Genomic DNA, 21344 nt, shown 5'->3' on the forward strand with positions numbered 1-21344 from the left:
CTCTTGTAGAAAGTCTTCCAGTAGCCTGTTGAACTTGTCCACCAGCTCATCCAGCAGCTGGGAGCGGGCGATGTCCACCCTGTTAAAGATGGTGAACTCCTCATTGCAGAGGGCGTGGTAAGTCTTGGAGCACGCCTCCAAAACTTCAGTGTCTGTGTGCTTCTCCACTATTTCCCTGATTTGACGCAGCAGGGATTCCAGGTGCTGAATTAAAGACAAAGAGTGTGTGATCATTTTCAATGTGGAAGATTGTCCCTGCGTTCCAAAACACATACTCTTTCTTTTTACTACACTACATACTAAAGTACAGAAGAGTTTTAGGGCCACAGGAGATTATGTCGAGAAATGTCAAAAATAAAAGATGAATACTCCCAAATGCTATTGGAGTAAGTGGTGCATTTGTGTTTTTTCAGCATACTAGGGGAAGGTGGGGTGATTTGTGCGTTTTGGAAGTTGCAAAACCCCTTGTTTCTAGAAAACCGTGGAAGAAATTGGAAATGTGACCACATATTTAAGAAGAGCCATCCATTTGACTCATCCCGTAAAGAAGGGAGACACAAGGAATAAGATATAAGCACATTTAAGCTCAAAAAACTGTGTTTTGCCTTTCAAAGTAAAATTTCCATGATCAAGGTTTTTTGATTATTGTGTCTGAACAATTATAGACACGTTTGAAAACATTTGACACATGTTTTAGTGCTTTGGTATGCTACACTTTGAGTCTATATAGTTAGCACAATGTCAACCCTAAATTGCTGCATCATGTCTATTATCCAAAATTCTGGGGATGGGGTGATTTGTGCGCAAGGGCCTGGGTGAGTTATAAGTAAGTAAGTAAGTAAAATGTATTTATAAAAGCACATTTATGACAGTTTGCACTGTCCAAAGTGCTGTACATAGTGCATTCAGTAGGTAAACAATGAAGGTACAATAACAATAACCAAAATAAAAGACGTAAAGCCCATACATCCACATAAACACAGATAGTAGTGCAGAGGTAAGATAGTTAATGGGGAGGAAACACCAGGGTGTACATATGGGTTTTGAGCCTTGATTTAAAGGCAGAAATGTAGGGGGAATCACATTTGTCAGGTGGCAGTTGGTTCCACAAGCACGGAGCAACTAGTGCAAAGTACATTTCTGAGAGTTGTGCCAGTGGCATGGCTGTATACGCTGGTCACCAAAAGAAAGTGATTGTCTACAGTAGCTCAGAAGAGAGTGACATCTCAATTCCACTTAACGACACCACTGATGAGAGTTCAGATGGCCAGAAAGATGATGATGGTGACTTTGTCATTGTGACACAATGACGCACAAATCACCCCACTACGTGGGGTGATTTGTGCGTCAAGACAACTTTTTTTCCGAAAGCTATATTTCTTAAACAGTTTATTCCAGATCCAAAGTTTTTATTGCCAGGGATGCACAACATCCTGAAATATATGTACATATTTGAGTTGGAGACATAACTGTCAAAGCCTCACTTTAAAATCACTTTGAGTAAAAAGTTGCACAAATCACCCCACCTTCCCCTATATCTTTTTCTGGCATACTAAATAGTATGGAAGTATGGGTATTGGAACGCAGGGAAACTTTTTGAAATATTTTGTAAAATGAACAGATAAGTGTCTTACCTTTTCCAGACGCCCTGTGGTATAAATGTCCAGGTCGAAGAACTGAGGCAGCTGCAACAAGTTGGTCACCTTCTCTGCATCCACATTGTACTGTAGAACAAACACTCATTAACGCATGTTAATATGAGATAGATTCAGATAGATGAGTACACACCTGGAGCCAGGCCTTTGATACATAAGGATGGAACCAACCTTGGCCAGTAGAGGGGGCAAAGCCACAGCAAACAGCTCTGTCATTCTGGTTCTGTCATCCAGCTGAGTCTTCTTCTCTTTAGCGGTCATCACCTGATCACACATGCACAACGTTAGCTGCTTTCCCTCTACTCACAACTTGTCTGCATTCATTCATGTGCTAGGTCCACTCTTTAACATATTACTGCTTGTAAACTTTACTCTTTACTCTAACTACGATTTAGCTCTGCGGCTAGTCATTACCAGTTAATGTATGTGCAGGTCAAGACAAACATCTGCAAAAGAGCAAGTCTGCAGAATCCGTCTTCCCCGCTCATTGTTTGTGTGTGTGTGTGTGTGTGTGTGTGTGTGTGTGTGTGTGTGTGTGTGTGTGTGTTTATCAGCCAGCCCTGCTGTAGTGATAAAAGATAAACTGAAGATTAACACTACCCAGTTGAGGTATGTGCAATAATTACTTCAAAATTTAAAAAGGCCAAACTTTATGAATACACCTGTTCAACCTGTCTAAACATGGACATGTAGAAAGCGATAGGCTATATTCATTTACCCTGTCCGTCCACAGAGTAGAAATGTCTCATAAGAAACCAGAAATAAGGAGAAAACTGATGCATTAGGGGTGTGAACTTTTACAAAAATGTCTAAACAGATAGACGAGGGAAATTCCTTGGTTTACAGTTAACTGTGATGTCATCGTCATGTGAAATGAATGAATGTGTGTCTCCAGAACATATTGGAATCATTTTCAAAACTTTATTTAAAAAGAAGAAGAAGAAGAAGAGAGTTTTAGTTGATTTTTCGGTTATGACTTACTAACCGGTTACACATGTACATGTGCACACCCCTAGTATGAATAGAGCAGACTGTGTTGTATTCTGCATATTCTTGAGCCCCAGTTAAATGTGTGTTAGTGTGTCTTACCCTCTTCCCTGTGCCTCTACCAACAGGTGGGTGGCATTCAGCAGCCTGGCGTACAGTGCACAGCATTATCTCAATCAAGGCTGTCTCTTGTCTGTCTGTAAGAGCTGCAAACAAACACAAACCAATGAGTATGATCCGTCACGTTTGTGGTATAAAGCACATGTAAGCAACCACTGCAGGGAACCAGAGCCTCCCATACCTTCCTCTCCTGGCAAGGGGTCATCGAGCAGTAAGCTGATCATACACTCCCAGTCCTTCAGTAGCTCTGGCCCACATTCCCACAGCGAGTCCACCAGGTAGGCTGCATGCTCATGGAGCTATGGAGAAACATTTTCATACAAATGATGGAGCATTTCAATTGATTAAATACTGTCAATAAAGAAAGTGAAGTCTTTGTGTGACAGTAAAAAGGAAATAGCCTGATAACACACCTCACTCTCCAAGAAGAAGAAGACAGTAGTCTTAATGAGGTTGGCATTGGCGCTCTGTCTGCCTCTCCTTTTGGGGGCACCTTCCTCCTCTGGTTCCCTCTGGCTGAACAATCTGAGAGGACAGGAACCATGTGTTAGGTATCATCCTCAAACGGGTTTACTTAAGAGCAGCAAGGGGCATTCAAAATACAAACTCAAACTGAGCTGACAACTGAGTGATTTGTAAAACTAAACCTCCAATAGAGACTTAATCCTGACTCTCAGGGTCAATGTGAGACAAACTCAGTGATGCAAAAGGTCCAGTTTTTATATCCACCTGTACAACCCCAATTCCCCAAAAGTTGGGACGTTAAATAAATGTGAATAAAACAGAATGTGATCATTTGCTAATCCTTTTCGATGTGTATTCAATATCAAACAGTACAAACACATCAGATGTATTTGTTTAAACTGATCAATTTCACTGTTTTTGTAAATATACACACATTTTAAATGTTGTGCCTGCAACACGTTTCCAAAAAGTTGGGAAAGGGGCATGTTCACCAGTGTGTTACATCACCCTTTCTTTTAACAACACTGAGTTAGCGTTTGGGAACTGAGGACATTTATTGTTGACATTTTGAAAGAAAAATGTTTTCTTTATTAATTATTATATTATATCCGGGGTCTCCATTGTGATATTTTGTGCTTCATAATGCACCTCATTTTTTCAATGGGAGACAGGTATGGACTGCAGACAGGCCAGTCTAGTACCTGCACTCTGTTCCTATGAAGCCAAGCTGTATTAAGATGTGCAGAATGTGGCCCGGATAGGGCTGGGCTATATGACCAACATCTCATATCCCGATATAGAAATGTCTTATCCCGATAACGATACATTTGACGATATAGCATATTTTCTGTAAATTCAATTAATAAATATTTCATATACATAATTAAATACTCAACAAATAAAGTATTAACCCATATTTGATTATTTTCAGCTTTTATAAAAACGCACATTTTCAAGCATTCAACAAAATAGAAAAATGCAATGTGACATTTGAGTAGTTTTGGGCCGTGTGGGGTTTCAGAGCACTGAATTGACTGAATTGGTGGATTCCTCCTTAGCTTAGCTCATTAGCCTAATGGAGCTATCCTCTTTAGCTGAGGCTGCGGTGGCTTGTAAATTCACCCCGCGGAGAGGGTGACTGCCCCGGGGAGCGCAGGAGCTTCTCACCGCTGAGAGAGCAGCAGAGCTGCTATCTGCACGGGTAACGTCGGTTCGACTAATCTGTCAGCGGGGATATATTATCCTCTCCCTATGGAATACTCGTCTACATGTGTGCAAACACCGACATGTCTGTTACCGATGGATTTTAGTGTCCGAAATGAACTTTGATTATCACACAAGCTAACTAAACTATTTGAAATGTAGACTCATCAGACCACAGCACACTGTTCCACTTTGCGTCAGTCCATCTCAGATGAGCCCAGACCCAGAGAATATATGGCTTTCACTTTGCATGATAGTCTTATCTTGCATTTGTGGATGGAGCGATAAACTGTGTTTACCGACAATGGTTTTCTGAAGTGTTCCATGGCCCATGTAGTAATATCCTTTATAAAATAATTTATTTTTAAATACAGTGCCACCTGAGGTCATGGGCATTACATTTTAATTTTGGACCTTGCCCCTGACGTGCAGAGATTTCTCCAGATTCACTAAATATTTTAATTATATTATGGATTGTAGTTGGTGAAATCCTTAAATTATTTGCAGGAATGTTGTTTTTAAAATGTTTCACTGAGCCTCACCCCATTATTGCTTGTGAAGACTGAATCTTTACGGGATGGCCCTTTATATCCATTCATGATAATATCAGCTGTTACCAGTTAACATGTTTATGTGAGTAATGTAACAAACTGTTTTTTTAACATTCTACAGCTTTCCCAATCTTTTAATGCTCCTGTCCCAACTTTTTTGAAATGTGTTTCTGGCATCAAATTCGGAATAAGCATATATTTAGGAAAAACAATGAAATAGACAAAAGTTAAACATAAATATATTGCCTTTGTATTGTTTTCAACTTGATTGTATGTGAAAAAAGTATTCAGTTTTATATACGTGTTACATAACGTCCCAACTTTTTCGAAATTGGGGTTGTACTCATAGATAGTAAATAATATGGATGTAGCATCCGGGCTGACCTCAGTTATTCACACGGCATCCAATAATCCTGGTTTGTGCGCGTCGCCATTTTGTGAGGGGGAGGGAGATAGGTGACGTATACCTCCGAGGCAAAGTGAGGGACAACGGGCGGAGAGCTGTCACTCAAGAGATCGCGCCAATACATTTTAACCTCCAAAAGAATAAAAACTAGCGTGGGCCAAAATAATTCACCCCCCTCAGTGTTGTCATGGAGATATAACCTAGACATAAAGACTAAAATGGTTTATTGGCCCAGGCTGTAAATAGGTTTAATAATGCTGTGAAAACGGCATGTTTAACATTGGAGTCAATGAGAGATGGCTGTCTTCTGCTCCCAGCCCCCAGTGGCACTTCCTGGTAACTACAGTTGTGGTCACTTCCTTATTGGATGCTGGTAAAAATCACTGAGGTTGGGGCTTGGTTGTACTTGACTACAGCAAGGTGAACGTTTTAACACCGGACGACAGCTAATTCAACTAATGTTCATACACAACTAATGGTGAAAGCCCTGTTTATTTCCCCCTCCATCAACATTCATTTTTCAATACTTTACCAACATACTTCTTATAGAGGAATTCTCCAGCTGCTATGGCGACAGGCCTGTGTGCTGAGTAGACCAAGTGATAGACACTCTCACAGTCTTCAGGGGTCAACACCTCATCTGTACTACTACAGAGACAGACAGAAAGAGTGGCATTCAATTAAACTTCCAAAGCAGTGTCCAGTCCCACACACGTCGTCCATGTGTTTCTTGAAGTGTGAACAAGACCTTGTCCTTTACGTACAGACGATGTCCCACTGACATGTAAAACAGCAACATGAAATACCATCCAGCACGCAGACACTTACTTCAAGACGAGGGTGAGTAGCTTAATGGCTTGTACTGCGACGTCATACTCTTTGTCAAGAGTCATGGAGACGATCCGGTCCTATACGAGGAGAGATTTAATGAGTTATTTGACTGAATGGAGTCATGTCAGTTGAATGGCAGCATAATGTGTTCAGATGTATCAGAGTGTAAATAAGGTGGGAGCTGTAGTGTTAAAGTAGGCCAGCAGGTGGTGCTGACCTTGAAGCGACTGGTGAAGAGCTCCAGTCTGGCGTTGAGCTCTCTGTTGTAGTAGAGACCCTGCAGAGCTGTCAGACACTTCAGACGCACCTCCCCTTGCTGGAACAGAGAAGGAGAAAACAGGCATCATCCAAAGCACAATGACAGTAACACAGCAGCTAGCAGATTTAAAAATGTCAAGTAATATGTTCTTGAACCAGATTCACATGTGTTTCATTTTGCCTATTACACGTGTAAGTCAATGCTGGAGTGATAGCAAGTTAACATCCAGTGTTCTGAACTTTGTGGCTTCACTTTTAACAGCCCTTCACACCAAAAAAGTGTCATCACTTATTCTGGCTGCTAAGACATATGCTCAGATTGATGTGCAGTTACACTGGGAATAATGAGTCATAGCCACACTTCATGTTGACACACAACTGACAGAATTCCAGTGAGCCTACACAAACAGGTGGAAGAGCAGAGTGAGGGTCTGTGTCAGCACACAGTCAAGTGGTGTTGGTGGTCAATAGGTGTGTTATAGAAGACCCACCTTATCATGCATGGTCCATCCCACATACTTCAGATAGCTGTCGTTGAGGAAGGCATCGCTATACAGTTTCATCCACACTCCAATCTCTTCTATACAGATTGCCCTGATTTCTGCTATTGAATCACTGTAAACAACATTATAGAGTCATTTAGTTAGACAGAATACAAGGTGTTTTCTGTTGCAGCATCAACAACCAGTGTTAAAGTGAACATTCTTTAGGAATAGATGTGCATTATGTGAGGCCATACCGATATCGGTGAACAAACACTCCTTTGAATATGGCATTCATCATGTTTTCAATCTCGTCCTGATTTTCTTGGAGCTGCAATGAAGAGCAGGGGAAAAGAAAAAGAAAAACATTTTGATTATTTGGTCAAACATAAAGCCTTACTGACTAGAATGCTACAGTAAGGTTTTGTAAACATTAGAAGACATGTGCCGGGGCCAGCTCTGGCACCACGCGTGGTGTGGCTGAACAGTCAACTAACAGATGGATGCCCGGTGGGGGCTGCTCTTACATAACCTAATACACTAACACATAGCCCTGACACAGTCACTGGGGGTTACCACATATGGCCTTTTCACACCGCCGAAAAATCGGAGCTAGAGCCAGTTTTTTGGTTTCACACCGCCAGAGAGCCGGCTCCGGGCTGTAAAAAGTGGTTCAACCCCAACCCCAGGATTGAGCTGGGCTAGAGAACTGCCTGCACCAGCGGCCGGGGGAGGGATTATCCTGACCAACCAGACCAACTCAAACCTCATGCCCGCCATATTTAAAAACACCGCTTCTAAGAGACGTAAACATAATATAATTATCGAACGTAGCGATCAAATTGACCTGCGAAAATACGCTGTATGGGTTAACAGAGCAAAGCGAGATGCAACAAGTGTAAAAATAAGACGTTTTCGCCGCTGTTGTTGTGCTTAAAAGCTAGCGCTAGCTTTCGCGTTAGCCACAAGAGCAGCGGGCGTCATACACAGATGTTTACAGTGACGTCATGACATTGCTCTCTTGGCTCCATGGCTGGCTCTGGTCGGTGTGAAACCAACCGGTTCATAATTGGTATAAGGCTGTAACCAGTTTTGAACTGGCCCCAGCACCAGCCCGGAACTGGCTCTTGGTTCTATTTGGTGTGAAAGGGGTAATACAGAGCTGTTGCAGTTCAAGAAATGGAACAGATTTATGGTCACAAACACCTATAATAGTAAAATGCTTTACTCATATACCTTGGACCTAGCCTGGTGCTACCAGACCATCGTACTTCATTTAATTTGTACAGAAGGTCTGGCAGTGCTGTAATTGGCAAACGTTCACTCATGGAGGCGGGTGTCTGTTAAAGTTTAAAACTATTGGATCTGCCCAGTGCCACTCTGGATTAGCCAACCAATCGCATAACGTTTGGTCGTCACGTGTGTCATGAGCCGGCTTCTGGCCGCAACTGAAACTGGAGCGCGACTTCGACGTCATCGTTCTCAGCCACTCGCTCTGTTCGCTGATTGGACCGGCTGTCGAATCTCCGGCAAAACTGGGAAATGGGCTGTACACCCAGACTGACTACTGAAGGGAAAATAAAATTTGGCCGGAAGTAGGCGGGCGGGCGGAGCCAGGCTACCTTGGACCGGTAAGGCTGGTTTCATTTGGATCATTTATTTCCCACCATTTAAAAGCGCCTGCGAGGTCTTGCCGCTGTAGCTGGGGCTTCAGCATGTCAACAGTTGTTGCTAGCCTGCTAATAAAAACAGTCTTACCCACTCCACAGTACACCCGAGGCAAATCAATTATAATGCCAGACTATCGAAAAATGTTAGAAATAAAACCAACCTTGCATTTTTTATTAGCAGGCTAGCCACAACCGTTGACTTAGGCTAGCCTAGCACCAGCGATCTCTGCAACTAGAAAGACTGAAGGAAATTTGTTGAAAACGTCTCCAATGATAAATAACACAATTGGCCCACTGGGAAATGGGGCCCTATTTCTAAAATTGCGAACTACCCCTTTAAGATAACGGCCCCGTCATGGAACACACGTAGGCTACCAGATGGAACCCACGTCAAAAACAGGATTTATCCAGCGCCAAAGGAAAATCACCAGCGCCAAAATGATACAAATTTAGAGTAAATTTAGCTAATTAAAACCTCTCCAAATTGATCCCAATTTAAGTCATCCTTCATGTAGGGCTGGGCAATAACTTGAATTTCCCTCAATCACAAAAACAATATAATCGCATTTAGACTATCGTTAATCCACACGCCGTGGCATGCAGGCTTGTAAATGCAGCGAACCCTTCTTTCAGCCGTGCACCGGCCCCTCCCTCACCTGATGGTTTAACTTTCAGCTGGTGCCGAGTAGGAGGGAGACGGTGCGTATCGCCGGGAGCTTTGAAAAACTTCTAGAGGACGGCAGAAAGCCAGCCTTTGGTCGAGAAGAAAGTTAAACCTAATGGTGTTCAGTGTTTCCCCCAGAAAATGTTTTAGTCAAGATGGTCACTGGCCAGGGTCGCATGAGGCACGGCGCTAAAGGTGCGAACACACTACACATTTTACACGCGTACAGACGCGTATAAAATCGGCTATTTTTCCATAGGGAACCATTGGTTTACGCGCGTACATGGCGCGTAGATGCGTCACTCGCGCTAAAGCAACATTTTAGCCGCGTTAGCTGCGTATATACGCGCGGAGTTATTTTTTTTTAAACTTTTTACGCTCCTACGCATGACGATTAGCCGCGTTGGCCAATCAGCGTTGGGCTTGACCCGACGTCACATACATTGGCACGGTCGGAGAACAGTGTACACAGAGGCTGATGAGAGACACCGAGGAGAAAAATGTATTGCAGGCAGCCGAGCCGGTGCTGTATGACAGCAGCTCGGGAATAGAAGACGTGGGGAGAGTAAACCAGGAGAATGGACTTCCTGGTTAATTCAGTGAATATGTGCGGCTGTGCTTTAGCCAATAAAACAAGTTAGCGCCGTATAGCATTAGTTAACTCACCCGGTTGTGTGCGGGCGGCTAGCGCCTCATATTATGAACCCAAACATGACGGCTATGTCCGTGGGACTTTCACAACAAGTACAGCCGCTAGTTCAGTGTCGGCTTGCTTATGCTCGTTTACTCTCCCGGGTGCTTGCCGTACTAACGCGGGGAGTGGTCGCAGACACAGAGCAGAGAAACGCTTGGAGACACTTATACATTTATTAACCGCAAATCGCAGCCTTTCACGCAGTTATGACCATGCACAAGCACACATCGCGCTTGCTAGTACATTAATTGTGCAGCATTGTGGGGTCGGTTGGTAGCCAAGGAGGGGGGCTGGCGTTGGTAAGGCCATCTCCCTAAGATGTCAGTGTTTTAAATAATTGTTGCAGTGTGAATTGATTGCTTTACATTTTTTTGTGCCATTTTAATTTGGTCCCTGTGTTTGTCTGTAACTGTGGCTCATTGTGCTGCTGCCTGTCTTGGCCAGGTCACCTTTGAAAAATAGATTTTTAATCTCAATAGGTTTTTTCCTGGTTAAATAAAAGGTAAAAAAGAAAGAAAAAAAAGCGCTGGGGGAAACACTGGTGTTATCTGAAAACACTTCAGACTCACAACTAGGGATGCAAAATTACGGGAATTTTCCTACTAATGCATTTTAAATACCACTGCTCGCAATTGGATAGCACTGCAACCAATCAGAGCCATGAACAAGGTGACTTATTAAGCCCTGTTCGTTTAGCGAGCAGCGGGTTAACTGTTAAATTAAACTTTTGCCGTGGTCGTTCGGCAAAACAGTACATTCCTCTTACTTGCTAATGAAAGATTTGAGGGCCGTCTTCCAAATCTGTTGAAGCTGTCTCAAACTCAAACAACATATCCACAGCCATCTCTGTGGTTTACTATCACGGCTTCGGTGGCGCATGCCCAGCAGTGTCCTCATCCGGTTACGTCCACCCCAGAGCACCATACATAGGCCTCTGGCGATGAACGATTTGATTGGTAGCTCAGGATTTCTTGACATATTTAATGAGCTTCAATGGAGAGTGTCCAGACCAACAGGCGCAGCAAATTGAAGAAGTTATAAGCCCAACATTGTCCAATGACTAGGCTTCACCTGTTCAACCTACATTCAACGTGAATATGCGATATTTGAATCTGTTTTGTCAGTCCAGAGAAGCACAGCACTCTAGCTCAGCAGTTAACTATCTAAAAATATTAATCTGTCTGTCATCTAATTGTTCAGCTGCCACGAATCATAAAATAATGCATAGCGTGCTAATAGCGCTGCTGACTGAGACTAGTGTAGCAGCCCCTCCTCCCTATAGCAGTGACATACAGACAGAGGAGAGGAGGAATACTGAACCATGTTTTTCACTGTTAAACTTCCTCAGTATTCTGATGTCAGAAATAGACTTGATTTAATCTATTGGGACATTATTGAGTTTAGTGAAAAACATATGGAAACAAATGCCCTCAGTTGCCCATGCACTGTGTCTATAGCCTATTTCAGCCTCATCTTTGGATGTTAATTTGCATAATATTCTATTTTACATTACATTTTTTATAGAAAATCCACGTGTCTTTCTTTAATAGCTTCTCATTCATCCAACCCAGTGTCTCCAAATTATTCCAAATTACCCCCGGACCCCCCTAGGAGGGTCAGGGTCTCGGCTAGGGGTGGGAATCTCTTGGCACCTCACGATTCGATTCCGATTCAGAGGTCAACGATGCGATTCAAAATTGATTTTCAATGCATCTCAATGCAAAACATTTTTCATGTACATACCAGTGGCGGCTGGTGAATTTTCTTTAAGGTGGGGCTGACATTTTATAAACCAAAACCATGTAGGGGGGTCTGGGGGGATCCTCCCCCAGAAGATTTTTTGGTGATTTTCACATACAAATTAAGCATTCTGGTGCATTCTGACAAAATAATAAAGACAAAATAGAACATTTCCTTACAAAGACAAATGGGGCAGTGGAACTAGGTTTTAACTTAATTTATTTGCCTTGTAGAATTCAGCAAGATTAAAAGTGCAAATAACAATTGAGAATTATACACAAGTTAACATTCTCTCTCTCTCTCTCTCTCTCTCTCTGGCGTTAATCGGTATCACACCCAGAAGTACAAGCCTTCAAAGACTGAATAAGAGATAATAAAAGTTGAAATTTAAATCATCAGCAAGTGCTGGGAAACAAGTGATTATGATCACTGATAAAATTAATACATAAACACAAATTGTGACCTTATGTCTTGTGTGCGTCACACCACCATAGGTTTGCAGAGAACTATATATATATACAATATGCACACTAAAAGCAGGATGCCAACATAGGTTTGCAGAGAACTATATACAATATGCACACTAAAAGCATGATGCAAACTTAGGCAATAGGTGAGGTTCTAGTGTGTTATGAACGTGACAATTGCATAAACAACGTGATAATGGTAAGTCTAGCAGTAATCATATCATACATGCTCAAAGTTTAAAAAAGCACAGCATAATATTTTGAGTTGCACTACTCATAGACTGTAGAAGAGGGGGGGAAGCTGCTACTACAACTGCTAATAGGGATGCTAACGGAACATGAGCAGAGAGGTGTGTGTCTCCTGCTCTGACCGCAGCTGAGAGGGACTGGTGCGCAAGGACCGGGCCGCCTGTCAGTGCTCTGTGACGGGGAGGGGCCGGGGAGTTTCCCGCTGCTCGTTGAGAACAGTTAAAAGTGATACTTGCCTTGGCGAAAAAGTCCCAAATAACACAAGAAAAAAGCTAGATTTGTCGCTTGTCGCTGTTTTGAAAAAAAAGTCGCCAGGGGGGTAGAAAAGTCACTAAATATAGCGACAAAATCACTAAGTTGGCAACACTGCACGCGACTCCGCGAGCAACCGGTAGTAGATCCGAATGTTGTTGTTTTTGTTGCCAGGTAACTAGTTACAGGGCGCCAATGCCTAGCGCCCCAAACCCTCCGTTAAAACTGAATGGTAATAGAAATTGATAGGGCCACTCTGAGTGAACGAGGGTTTGGGGCGCCGTGAACTGGCGCCCGTAGAAGTCAAATTAGTCAGTTTCGAGCTTGAATTTCACCATAAAATGTAAATACAGTGCCATAATATAAATTCAGTGTGCATTCTTAAGTAAAATTAAATAGTTTAGTTGCCTCAAATTAATAAAAAAATAATAATTTAATTTTTAATTTTTTTTGGGGTCGGAGGAGGGGGGCGGCGCCCCAGCGCCCTCTATGGGCCAGCCGCGCCTGGTACATACCCATGTGTGAATTTCAAAAATATATTTATATTAGGGCTGTCAAAATTATCGCGTTAACGCAAGGTGATTAATTTCTGGAATTAATGAGTTAATTTTTTTATCGCAATTAACGCATGTGCAGATTGATCCGCCCCGTACATCCCACCGGCTCTGTAATACAGCCACTCAAACGTTGCAGCTGACCCAGGATCAGTAGCTGCGCGCAGCCAAACATCACAGCACGCTAGCCCATGCCGTGTTTTAAACTGCTAATGGTCACGTCTGTGTCGGGGGCATAGATAGTATATAAAATCAACTGCCGCGGAGCCACTCAAACGTTGCAGCTGACCCAGGATCAGTAGCTGCGCGCAGCCAAACATCACAGCACGCTAGCCCATGCCGTGTTTTAAACTGCTAACGGTCACGTCTGTGTCGGGGGCATAGATAGTATATAAAATCAACTGCCGCGGAGCCACTCAAACGTTGCAGCTGACCCAGGATCAGTAGCTGCGCGCAGCCAAACATCACAGCACGCTAGCCCATGCCGTGTTTTAAACTGCTAATGGTCACGTCTGTGTCGGGGGCATAGATAGTAGCCTATATAAAATCAACTGCCGCGGGTGACAGTTGATGTCGGGAGCAACAGGAGGAGAAACATTGTCCGCTCTGTTCAGAGCCCGCGAAGACACAAACGTCTGCAGTTTTCAGAGGTGTGTGTGAGTAGACATCAACATAACGTTGGCTTCCTTGGCACAAATGAACAGTCCCCTAGGACGTGTTCACGCGTACACACACACTAACACACACCGCGGACTGTAATCAAGTTGTATTCAAGAATGCACAACCTATAGATTCACCAAATAAATGCCATTATATAGCCTATATTTGCCCAAAGACATAGTAAAGAGACAGACCAATTGAATTATGGTGTGGTAGGTACTAGGTATATATTTTTGTTTGATTTAAATTTATTTTTAGTATTAAAACCATCATTTGGATTTTAAATTAATAAAAATTCAAATTTTAAATGTACATCCACCTTCTGTCCTTTATCTTTACAACAATATACAGAGAAAATTCGAATTTTTCGGGCATATTTCGAATGGTAAAATTAATCGTGATTAATCCACAGAATCCTGTGATTAATCTGATTAAAAATTTTAATCGTTTGACAGCCCTAATTTATATACACATCTGAGTTTGCTACTCAGAGTTTGCTTATCACTTCCTACTTTTGTGATGATCATTAAAGACAATCAACAGATGAATTGCCTTCTCTAATATTGTATTAAGAGAAAAGCTTTTCTTGTCACAAATATGACTTTCTATGAACAGTGCAATAATCAATGCAGCTTTCAACACAATATGGAAGTATGTAAAAACTAAACCGATTCAGTTTTATTTTATTTCTAATCTCGTAAATCATGTTTCTATAGGATTTCTATTCTATTATTTTCTATGTCATTTCAACACATTGTACAAAAAGTATGGCTTGAAATTCAGCTCTCATACAAAAACGTAAACAGAGATAAAGCCGGTGCAGGTCATGGGTTTGCTGCTCTCAGCCCTTTTGAAGCAACTTTGGAAACAACTCGCACATGTGTGGTGTGCATGCGCAATGGCGCAGGAAGTTTTAGTATTAAAAAAAATAATAATAATTATAAAAAAATAAATTAACTTTTCTGAATCGATTCAGAATCGTCCGAGAGAGAATCGATATTAATCGGAAAATCCCACATTTTTCCCACCCCTAGTCTCGGCTGGACATTGGAGGCACTAGGGGAAAACACTGCATTTACTGGGTACATATCTTTGAATGTAGAAAGAATGTGCAGTGAGTTAAAAAATAAAGCAGTTAGCAAATGACCATATGGCCTCCCTTACCTCTTTCCGTTTCTGCAGGAGAAGCTCCAGTCTGTCATTGGCCCTTTTGGCGACTATCTTATTCCTCTCTGCCTCATACTGGCGCTGGGTGTTGTCCATGTTGATGCTCAGGTTTAGAGCTACATTCACCAGGGCTGTCATCAGCTTCATGGCTAAAATAAATACAACCAAGCACATCAACAATCCACACAGTATACTCAAAATCTTTGGATGTAATACTTGGCTTACATCACCAAGTATGAGAGTTTACATGACTTGCCATTTTGTGTTTGTATTTAGTGTCTAGTAGGGATGGGAATTGATAAGAATTTAACGATTCTGATTCTGCTTATCGATCCGATTCCTTATCGATTCTCTTATCGATTCTCATTTTGTGAGAGAATAAGTACAAATTTGTTTATTTGTATTAACCTGCTTAAATATCTGATCAGAAGTGTGTCTAGTGTGTGCAAAGATTATCAAGAGTGCTTTAGGATTAGGAAATTGTCAATTTTCACATTAATTGGTCTGGACAAAAAAAAAGGTTTTCCTTTTTAAGCCCAATTGCCATTATGTTCCCTAAAAACACAGACTGAAAACAGTCAAGGAAGAGCTTGTGCCTTTTGGAATATTAACTGTGCTCATTTGCATTCAACTTGAAACAAAATTCACCTGACATAAAAAATACAAAGAAGTCTTCTGTAAAGATAAGACCAACTATCAACTTTGGCAAATTAACCATTTGTTTGCAGAAAAAAAATATCATGTATGCCCTCTCAGGAAGGATACGAGATATAAGCCTGCCCGCTGTTTATTATTAATATAACGGCCCGTCATCAGACACATGTGCCGGATGGTTTTTGCACATCGATCGCTCCATCAAGTTAACCAAGTCAGTGCTTTTTGTATGGGCAGAGATCGTTATTTTAAGTGTGTCTTTATGAAGTTTATTGTTAAATTTTATTGTAGACTATTGTTTCCTTATCACCGCTGAGTTCCGATGCATGTTGTTTTGGGTTCGTCTCCACCCGCCGTGCGTAAAGGCGGCATTATAACAGCTGACGGGAGGAAAAAGAAACAAACCAGCTGATGTACGCGAGTAAACACTGCGGGGCTTAATATAAGGCAGCGGTCAAGAAAACCTTTTTGCTTTGCTTTATGCTGCTCTCACCTTTTTATCTCTCTCCCTCTTTTATTAGCCCTCACATATGCCTACACACACTAATCACACATTGTATGTACAAGTCCAATGGGCAATTCTGGTGTCGACTAGACAGGCAGCGGACATTTAAACGTTTAACCGTCACGATCGCCGTCTGCTCGCTCGTGCGCGTGTCATTTGACGAAATGGAAACTTTACAATTGTTGCAAGTGGCCATATTGTCGTCTTTTCAAGTGAAAAACAACCAACATTTAAAGAGATTCTGTCTCAACGCCATGTTTGCTGTTCTGAACCAAAACAACGCAGCGCGAGTGTCAAGTCATGACGCATTTGCAACGAGCGGAACCGATAAGCAGAATCGTTAAGCAGGCAAAGATTAAACAAAATGGTTCATTTGTGCCTACTTTTTTCAATTACAATTAACCCTTTAGGCGCCAAAGTCGCAAAATTGCGACATGACGCTGTACTGAATAAAACAGTTATTTTCTCTTAATAGAGTGTTATATGTCGTTCATACTCCCCTCCACTAGTTGGCAGACATCCCAAACTTAGACCTTAGTTCAGAAAAATGTCATACTTCAATGCAAAATGTTCGAGCAAAATCCCATCCAAAAAACGTAAAATTATTTTTTAATTTTTTTTGTCTTATCCTCCTAGCGACTTTTTCTGGTGTTATTTGAGACTTTTGTGGTGTTTGGAGACCGACGGGAAAGCACGTATCACTCTGCAGTTTCTGTGCCCAACGAGCAGCGGGTGCTCACGGAGCCCCTACCCCGTCCAAAAGCACTCGTGGGCGGTCAGTCTCACAGAAGCTCAGCGCAGAGCGGGTGTGTGTGTCCCCTCTGCTCCGCAGAACAGAGAGGACACACACACCCGCTCCTCCTAGCGACCCTTTCTGGTGTTATTGGAGACTTTTGTGGTGTTTGGAGACTCTGATGTGAAAGCACGTATCACTCTGAAGTTACTGTGCTCAACGAGCAGCTCCCGGAGCCCCTGAGCCCCGCGCAGCAGAGCGGGTGTGCGTCTCCTCTTTGCTCCGCTGACACCTCCGCGTCCAGGCTGCAAATGAATCGCGCATGCGTTGCCATTCCTGCCCTGGTTTTACAGAATGGGGTGTAAATGTTTATTCACTCACTCACAATAAAATTATTATGCAAATGCGATGACGTCATTTGGCGGGAGAAACAATAGCTGCTTTTCTCACTGAGGAGTTGTTGGGTGAGAACTCGGAGATAGTGTGCCACGAAGCTATTTATGCTGAAGCGGTATTGCTGGATTTAGGAGTTATTGAGAGAATATGGCAAGCAAAAAGTTGACGAGGAGGGAAGTAATGGGTCTCTTATTCGCTGATCCTGATTCTGAAGGGGAAAATCCACCTTTGGGAGATGACGGTCGATCGATTAGTGATCGTGCGAGTAGAAGTAGCGGGGGTGAGAATAGCGCTGGATAGACTGTATAGTTTGCTCAGATCGTACCCGTCCCAAAGGTCGTCATCAGACACAATACAGGTGCTATCAGTGTGGGGTAGGCCTGTGTGCTGTGCCATGCAATGAGAGGTTCCACACTCTGTCTCCTCTCGTGTCTTGTACAGTATGTTTAAAGTAACATCCCCAACAACCAACACAACTGGGTGAGCTTGGAACCCAAAGCGAGGCGATACCAAAAAAGCAGCCGCTACCAGGTACCATGTTTGCGAGTACCAATGAGAGTTGAGTCAAGCTGATACCACGCAGTAGAAAAGCGCCAATTCATGAAGGGTTTTTGGTCCCCACACCCACCTGCTAAATAAAACCATTGTTGTAAATGGCAAAGGTTTAATTTACCAAGTAGCCCGCTGTTCGCTTAACAAATGATAATGTGTCACGTCGTAACGGCCTCCACACACATCCTACCTCTACTGCGCGTCTGCGTCTGACTTTGTCACTGACCATGTAATCAACCTAGAGCGGACACACATCCAACATCAGACACACTGCAGACGGCCGTCTGAGGCACGCCTGCAGCGACGCTCCCCTTTACCTCAGGAGGCTCGCCTATTTCTTTCTGAGAGCTGTGCGTCTCTCTCGGGTCTCTCTGCTTTAACTGATAGAGGAATACTCTGTTGAGAGTCATATTGACTTCATAGTAGCCGCTTTTGCTGTAGTTTCATCATTTCCTGGTGTGTCCCTTTCAAAATAAAACTTCCAACAAGCGAAAATGTGGCAAAAAAAAAGAAAAAAGCAATGGGGCGCACAGATTACTCTCCAGACTCGATATAAATCATATGCATCATAAATGACACGAAATAACTTCATTTTTAATGGGAATTATCTATGAAAACTCTATGTAGAAAGATAGGGCTTTTAGAAGCAGCGCTGCAGAAGTTCCATGTGTGGCCAAGAAAAGTCCGAGAGGCAGCAGTAACGGAACGCAACGCGCTCCAGAGGTAGACGCAGGATGTGTGTGGAGGCCGTTAGGGTTCAACACAACACCCGAGGCCAGTAAAATGATATGCAGGGTAGTTGATTGCCCAGTCAGTGGCCCTCCAGGGCAGCTGGTCACAGTTTGTGCGTTTTTGTAGCAACATTTCATCTTATTAACTAAAGCATAACAAGAAGATCTAATGGGAACTTCAATATTGTACATATATGCCTAATTAATCACCATCATTTTGAAAAAGTTCATATTTTTGTCTGCCAGGTCAGTGAAGATATACAAGGGGCCAGTGAAACCCTAATCTACTGGCCAAGCGGGACAGTTGGGATTTTTTTATTATGTTGAACCCAAGAGCATTGGGAGCTCACACATTGAGAGTATTCTTGAGTGAGGCTGGTACATGCTCAGTAGGTGGAAACAAATAGTGCAATTATCACATTCAGTCTATCCTTTACTTACAACCGTACAGAGTAAGATTTAATTTTTTCACTAGCCCAAAGTAAATTCCCCAATGGCAGTTTCCCATTAAATGACAATACGCTAACAATAAAAAACCTTAAAAGAACATTTTTTAGAACTATATCCTTTACAAGTGCAGTATCTAAATTCAAAATATTTGAAATCTTTCAGGGGGAATGTTGTCCAGCTGTACTGATAATTCATTCTGCCGCTGTTTAGTTCAAATCCTACTGAATTATCCTTCCAAAACCTGAAAGAGCTGAGTCCTTATAATGTGTGTGGGCATTACAGTTAAAACCTTTGATGAGGGTAGTGTGCTCTTAGAACCTACCAATTACTGCAATTCAGCATTTCAATGTACTTCACACTCTCACACAGTTTGACTCACCCGCCAGTGTTGATGTGTGTCTGAAGGCTCGGACCTGGGAGTCCGATAGTCCGGTGAGAAGGGAGATGACTGTGTCCATCATGTACTCATCATAGATGATACTGTATTGACACTGGCGTACTAACACCGAAATGAATTCACAAAAGCTTGATTTGAACTTCTTCCACTGGGGCCCTGCTATGGTTAGAGGGTAGTCACCACTGTCCTACAAAGACCACAGAGGGAAAGACATCCGTTAAGTGTAATGACAAAACGCATTTGCAATTTGATATTCTTGCTATCCTGCAAATCCTAGCAGGTTCTGGTGTCCTCGGCAAACAACATCTAAATGTGATATTCCATCCAAAATGACCCTTAGGAATAGGGCTGGGCGATATGACCAAAATCTCATATCGCGATATAGACATTTCTTATCCCGATAACGATACATTTGACGATATAGCATATTTTCTGTAAATTCAATTAATAAATATTTAATATAAATAATTAAATACTCAACAAATAAAGTATTAACCCGAATTTGATTATTTTCAGCTTTTATTAAAACGCACATTTTCAAGCATTCAACAAAATAGAAAAATGCAATGTGACATTTGAGTAGTTTTGGGGTTTCAGGGGCACAGAATTGACTGAATTGGTGGATTCCTCCTTAGCTTAGCTCATTAGCCTAATGGAGCTATCCTCTTTAGCTGAGGCTGCGGTGGCTTGTAAATTCACCCTGCGGAGAGGGTGACCGCCCCGGGGAGCGCAGGAGCTTCTCACCGCTGAGAGAGCAGCCGAGCCACGCATTACTGCGAGCCGGGAAGCGCTTAACAGCCCGAGGGGATAGCAGCTCGCTAGCTCGGCTGCTATCCCTCTGCGAGCCGGTCGAGCGCTGCCCGGGTGACGTCGGTTCGACTGCTCTGTCAGCGGGGATATATGATCCTCTGAATACTCGTCTACACGTGTGCAATCACAGACAGGTCTGTTACCGATGGATTTTAGTGTCCGAAATGAACTTTGATTATCACACAAGCGAGAAAAGCCTGGTGCGGTCGGGCGGAAGTAGTGTGATGGAAGCGCAGCAGGGCTAGGAAGCGCTAAGTGTTTCTGCTTCAAAATAAAAGTCAAAGTTGACTTTGATTTCTCACATTTCACCAGTTAAGGGCTTTTAATGTGAAGTTACGCTGTAGGAAATCTTCGGTTTAACTAACAGTAACTTCACTGCGAGCTACATGTATAGTTTGTGTCCTAAAGAGTGGGATTTGCAACATAACGAAATAAACAATATTGCATAAAATGAAACGATAGACGTTTTTGTTTCGTCAGACGATATATATCGCACAGCCCTACTTAGGAAGTGTGAATATGGTAATACATGTACTGATAGGAAGTGAAGTTACCTCATCAAATTCCTCCGTCATTCGTCGGATGATCTCAGAGTTCTGCATGTTGCGGAACATCTCTCCACTGACCACACCTGAAAATCCAGATGACAGTTAAGTGAATGGAGAAGAAGACCCACTCAGAGAGAACCATGTATGGTTGAGGGGTTCTGTGAGAAACATTGACTCAAATGTTTTCCTCAATACGTTTCAAAAGAGTGTAATAGGATAACATGAACACACACACACACACACACACACACACACACACACACACACACACACCCCTACCTTTACACCCTGAGCACTGGATGAAGAAGTTGATGAGATCTAGAAGGGCAACATCTCTGTCGTGTTTGTAAGACTCAATCCAGTCATCAACAACAGACTGCAGGGAAATAGGGATAAACACAATTTAAAATGAATAAACCAATTAAGATAGCTGTTTAGACATTTTCTCTTGTCATTGACAAAAGCACAAAACAATTTGGGGGTCTTGCCACTT

At 42.5% G+C, this 21344-nt stretch overlaps 1 protein-coding gene across 2 annotated transcripts in view; it reads right to left on the reverse strand.

Moving 5' to 3' along the window:
- The window catches only part of stag2b (STAG2 cohesin complex component b), a 43945-nt gene that overhangs the window by 19682 nt on the left and 2919 nt on the right, over positions 1–21344 (reverse strand). For both annotated transcript variants that reach the window (XM_080035763.1, XM_080035762.1), the window contains exons 5-19: positions 21131–21227; positions 20858–20934; positions 19476–19680; positions 15073–15224; positions 7216–7289; positions 6968–7091; positions 6436–6534; positions 6216–6295; positions 5928–6035; positions 3176–3287; positions 2944–3061; positions 2745–2848; positions 1827–1919; positions 1635–1724; positions 1–204 (exon numbers count right to left, since the gene is read on the reverse strand). In XM_080035763.1, coding sequence (XP_079891889.1) covers positions 1–204; positions 1635–1724; positions 1827–1919; positions 2745–2848; positions 2944–3061; positions 3176–3287; positions 5928–6035; positions 6216–6295; positions 6436–6534; positions 6968–7091; positions 7216–7289; positions 15073–15224; positions 19476–19680; positions 20858–20934; positions 21131–21227 — 1737 coding nt within the window. The remainder of the gene's footprint in view (positions 205–1634; positions 1725–1826; positions 1920–2744; positions 2849–2943; positions 3062–3175; positions 3288–5927; positions 6036–6215; positions 6296–6435; positions 6535–6967; positions 7092–7215; positions 7290–15072; positions 15225–19475; positions 19681–20857; positions 20935–21130; positions 21228–21344) is intronic.

Source organism: Ammodytes marinus (genome assembly GCF_949987685.1).
Source record: "Ammodytes marinus genome assembly, chromosome: 10".
NCBI lineage: Eukaryota > Metazoa > Chordata > Actinopteri > Uranoscopiformes > Ammodytidae > Ammodytes > Ammodytes marinus.